Source organism: Antechinus flavipes, chromosome X, assembly GCF_016432865.1.
Source record: "Antechinus flavipes isolate AdamAnt ecotype Samford, QLD, Australia chromosome X, AdamAnt_v2, whole genome shotgun sequence".
Lineage (NCBI taxonomy): Eukaryota > Metazoa > Chordata > Mammalia > Dasyuromorphia > Dasyuridae > Antechinus > Antechinus flavipes.
Window position 1 is genome coordinate 73,160,730 of NC_067404.1, and position 4,518 is coordinate 73,165,247.

Genomic DNA, 4,518 nt, shown 5'->3' on the forward strand with positions numbered 1-4,518 from the left:
AGATGTGTATATAATAATGTAATAAATACACTAAAATGCAGGTAAGCTAAGTATGAAGAATACAAAAAAATCCATCAATATTTAAAGGAATCAAGCAAAATAGAAAAAGGAGATCTGAAAGACTAAAAATATTCACTATGATTCCGTAAGATGACAAAATAAATGAGAATGCACGGCTTAGAGGGCCAGCAGAGTTCCATATTGTGTGTTGAACTTCATCGACATACAGAGAATTTATATGCTTCCTTAGAACTGATAAAAATGTTGTTTTGTTTTTAAAAATCCACACAAAGTAATCGGGAAACTAGAACCCCTTAAGTAGTAATGAATTGTGGCTTCGCCAACTGATTAAAAAAAAAAAAAGCAGACATTTTTGCTGTCAAACAAACTTTTATTAAACACACCTGAATTTACAATTTATCTGAGTAAGTTCATTCCTAGAAACAATCAGTTCTGCTGGAACAGATGGCTAATTCTTTTCAAGTCACCTTCTCACTAGAATCCCAACCCCCTTCAGCCGACCCTCTCTCCTTCCAGTCCTCTCCTTCGACGCCGACGTTGTCGTGTTGCTGCCACTGCTGCTCAGGATCACTGCTACCGCCACCGCCATCGCCATCGCCGCCGCCACCATCACCGCTGCCGTCACCGCTGCCGTCACCGCTGCCGTCACCGCTGCCGTCACCGCTGCCGTCACCGCTGCCGTCACTGCTGCCATCGCCATCGGGCTGCCGCCATCGCCATCGCAGCCTCCACCCTCCCACCCCACACTCCAAACTAGTTTCAATCCACATTCCCTAGTACCATTAATTAGGACAAGTAATTAAGTCTCTAGGCTGCTGTAAAAACCACCAGGTTCTAAGTAACAAACAAGATAGTTAAAGAGTTCAAGTTCAATAAAGATTACAATAGACAAATGCATAAATGGGGCAATCTATCTTAATGGGGTGGGGCAAGAACAGGGGATTTCAGTGGACATGAATCAGCAAAAGGGGGGCCACAGAGATTGATCCGGAAGAAACCGCCATCTTCTACTAGCTAGTTACAAAAACACAATGCTTCCTTCCTAGTTTCCTCCAGGGCCTGTGGCCCCACCTCTGGGACCTCTGGGAGGCCCCCCCCAATTTTCCCAATTACCCCAACGCCTCTTCAAAGACCCAAGGAAACCTCGGCTGTGGCTGTAGCCAGCCCGGTACTCGCTCCCCCCACGATACTCGCTCCCCCCACGGTAGCCCCGAGAGCTTTCAAAGCTTCGGCCACGGCCTCGAGGGCCGCGTGACCCACGGATTATGTTGCGGCGAGGGCCACTCCCTCGGCCAAGGCCCGGGCTTGGGCTTGGACCTGGGCCCGAGGCTGATCCCCCGGGCCTGGGGCCTAGACTACCGGGCCTGGGGCCAGAGCTGCTGCCCCCACCACCACCGCTGCCCCCGCCAGGCCTAGGACCAGAGCCTCCGCCAGGCCTGGGGCCTAGTAGCCCACCTGGCCTAGGGCCAGAGCCGGCTTTGGGGTTTAAGGCAATACCAGGCTTGGGGGTAAAACCTCTGTAATAGCTTGGGGCCCGTTTGAGGTCAAGACCCAAACTAGATTTAGGCTCAGATTTGGAGCTAGAGCCTAAGGTAAAGGAAGGGCTGGGCTCTAGGCCCATGCCAAAATCGGAAGCAGGCATCGGATCAGACGCAGGGCCAGTAGCAGGGGTGGCGCTGAAGCCAGGGTCCCAGGATACGAGGGAAAATTTGGGATGGGTCCCTCCCGGGGGTCTGGAGTCAGGATCTCCCCTAGGTTTGGGTCCCCCTCGAGATCTGGGATCAGAGTCCCAACCGGATTTGTGCTCGAGGCCCCAACTAGATTTGGGCCTGGGGATCCAACCAAACGTGGGGATGACACTTCCTTCACTTTTGGACTCGGCGTCTCCATCGGGTTTCAGATCAGGACTCCTGGCAGATGCAGAGGCACCACCCCCCTCAGATTCAGGGGTGGAGCTCCCGGCAGATCTAACTTCATGTTCTTCGGCATACCTGGGGACCGACCACCCACCAGATCTGGGGGCCGACCACCCGGCATGTTTGGGGGTCGACCACCCGGAAGGTTTGGGGCCCAACCATCCGGCTAGTCTGGGGCCCCGCCACCCAGCAGGTGTGAGACCCTCAGCAGATTGGAGTTGGGTAGTAGGGATGGGGCTGGGGCTAGGGATGGGGCTGGGACTGGTGCTAGGTTTGGGGCTGGGGTCAGGGCTTGGGCTGGAAGAAAGACCTGCACGAGCTCGGGTGGAAGGTCTCCAGCTGCAGCTGCTCCCCAGGATGGGCAGATCGAGGCCCCATTGACTCATGTCTTCCTTAGGCAACGCCTTCCTGACCTCGATTCGGTGGCCTCGGATGGGATGGAACTTGACCACGGCGGCCTTGTCTGCAGTATCGTGGTCAAAGAAGTAGACAAAACCAAAGCCCCGCTTCTTGCCCGACTGCTTGTGGAGGATGATCTCGGCCCGCTCCACCGGTCCAAATTGCGAAAAGTGCTCCACCAGGTCACTCTCAACCATGTCACTTTTAAGGCCACCAACAAAGATCTTCTTGACCCGCGCATGGGCCCCCGGTCTGCAAGAGTCCTCTCTGGCCACGGCTCGCTTCAGCTCCACCCGGTTGCCGTCCACAGTGTGGGGCGAGGCTGCCACGGCCGCATCGGCCTCCTTAACGGTGGAGAACGTGATAAAGCCGAAACAGCGGGAACGGTTGGTTTGGGGATTCATCATCACGACACAGTCTGTCAGGGAGCCGAAGGCCTCGAAATGTTTCCTTAGGCCAAACTCGTCAGTTTGTGGGTTAAGACCCCCGACAAAAAGCTTACAAAGCTGTGCATTGTCCAACACCGAAAAACTCGAGCCGAGACCTGGCTCCATTGCGGCTGGCCAGCCTCAAGAGCAGCACAAGGTCCGGAGACAAAAAAGGGGTCGTAGGACAGCCAGCAAGCTGAGGCGCAAGTGCGAGGGCAGGGTGGCGCAGTGAGGCTTTCAAGAGAAGAAAGGCGCCAAAAGGAAAAAGAGGCTCGTGTGCAGTGGCTGCCTTGCACTTCCGGTCCACTCTGCACTTCCGGTCCACTAACGAGGTCTGCAAGGGAGCAAAGATGCAAAAAGTCTGCGAGGATGCAGACTCTTAAAATAGTCTGTAAGGACGCAAAAGCTCAAAAGATCTGCAAAGGAGCAGACTCAAAGTTTGCAAGAGAGGAAAAGTTCGAAAACGAAGGTCGTGTGTACTGCCCCTCCCCCCCCTTCCGCCCTTGCTGCCCCATGCGGAAAGCGTGCAGAGTCTACTCTGTGCGCATGCTCACAACAGCTCACTCACAACAGCTCCACTCAGTGACTATGGCTGTTAAGTTGAGCGCCCCTTAACTGGGAAGACTAGTAACTGCAGCTTCTGCAGAGGCAACAGGGGCTCCTCCCTTTCACAGCTCTGCCCTAGCCAGGGCCTAAACCTTGCCTCTGATTGGAGTCAGCAGGAAAACCTTATTGCAGAGGAGAATGACTCTGGTATCTAGGACACTGTGGGCCACCTCACAAAAGACCACCGGGCCCTCAGTAACATCTGAGAACAATTAGCTTTCCACACAAAAAACTCTTGTCAAAACAATATCAGCAAACAGTCCTGGAGCCGGGTCTCCACTACCTTGTACTTCCTCCCCTCGTCCGCTTTGCAAGAAAATCATAAATGCCTCTCAAGTTGCTTTCAAAAGAGGCCAGACGCACAACCCTCAAGCGTTGCCCCAACTGCCAAGCATCCCCTACCTTGCCCTCAACCCCCAGCGACTCGGCAGGAGGGGGACACCAAACGCTGGTGAAAAATAATAGCGCTACACGTAGACCAAAGCGCCTTATCACCAACACCTTCGCCCGATTCTGTGTTTGCTTCTGTGCTAGAGTCCTCTGGATGTTCTAATATTTTCTGATATATTCCTCGCCCATCCTCCTCCCAAAGAAACAAAAACTATCATAACCTTGCAGAGCACAGAAGACCCCTGCTTTTCCTATGTCCTCCAGTACCTAGTAATACAGGCTAATGTTTAGAGTTCCCATGGGTCACCTCGTATATAACACAACAACCCCTATGAGCCATAAGCTTTCCTTTGTTATTTTTCAACTGTGTCCTAGTTTTCGTGATCCCGTTGGGGATTTTCTTGGCAGAGATATTGGAGCGGTTTTGCCATTTCCTTCAGTTCATTTGACAGATGGGGAAACTAAGGCAGACAGGGTGAGGTGATTGACTCAGTGTCACACAGCTAGGAAGTGTCTGAGGCCAGACTGGAACTCAGGAAGAGGAGTCTACTTGACTTAAAGGCCAGCCTTCTTACCACTCAAGAGGTTTAAGTCATCATCATATTATCATCATAACATTATCAGGAGATTTCTGAAGGCATGGTATAGACTGCAAAGGGGGGGGGGGTGGCTTTGAATGCCCAAGGACTTTTTTTATCCCGGAAGTGAAAAGAAGTCACTGGCATTTAGAGAATGGAGAAGTGACAGCACCACACATG

At 52.7% G+C, this 4,518-nt stretch overlaps 1 protein-coding gene across 1 annotated transcript; it reads right to left on the reverse strand.

The window, feature by feature from the left end:
• Positions 1 to 479: 479 nt before the first annotated feature.
• LOC127543157 (DAZ-associated protein 1-like) lies at positions 480 to 2,890 on the reverse strand. The gene is made up of 2 exons (XM_051969173.1): positions 1,135 to 2,890; positions 480 to 754 (listed from the first exon to the last, which is right to left on the reverse strand). Exons 1-2 carry the CDS (start codon positions 2,888 to 2,890, stop codon positions 480 to 482), a joined length of 2,031 nt encoding a protein of 676 aa, XP_051825133.1.
• Between the last annotated feature and the right edge of the window lie 1,628 nt (positions 2,891 to 4,518).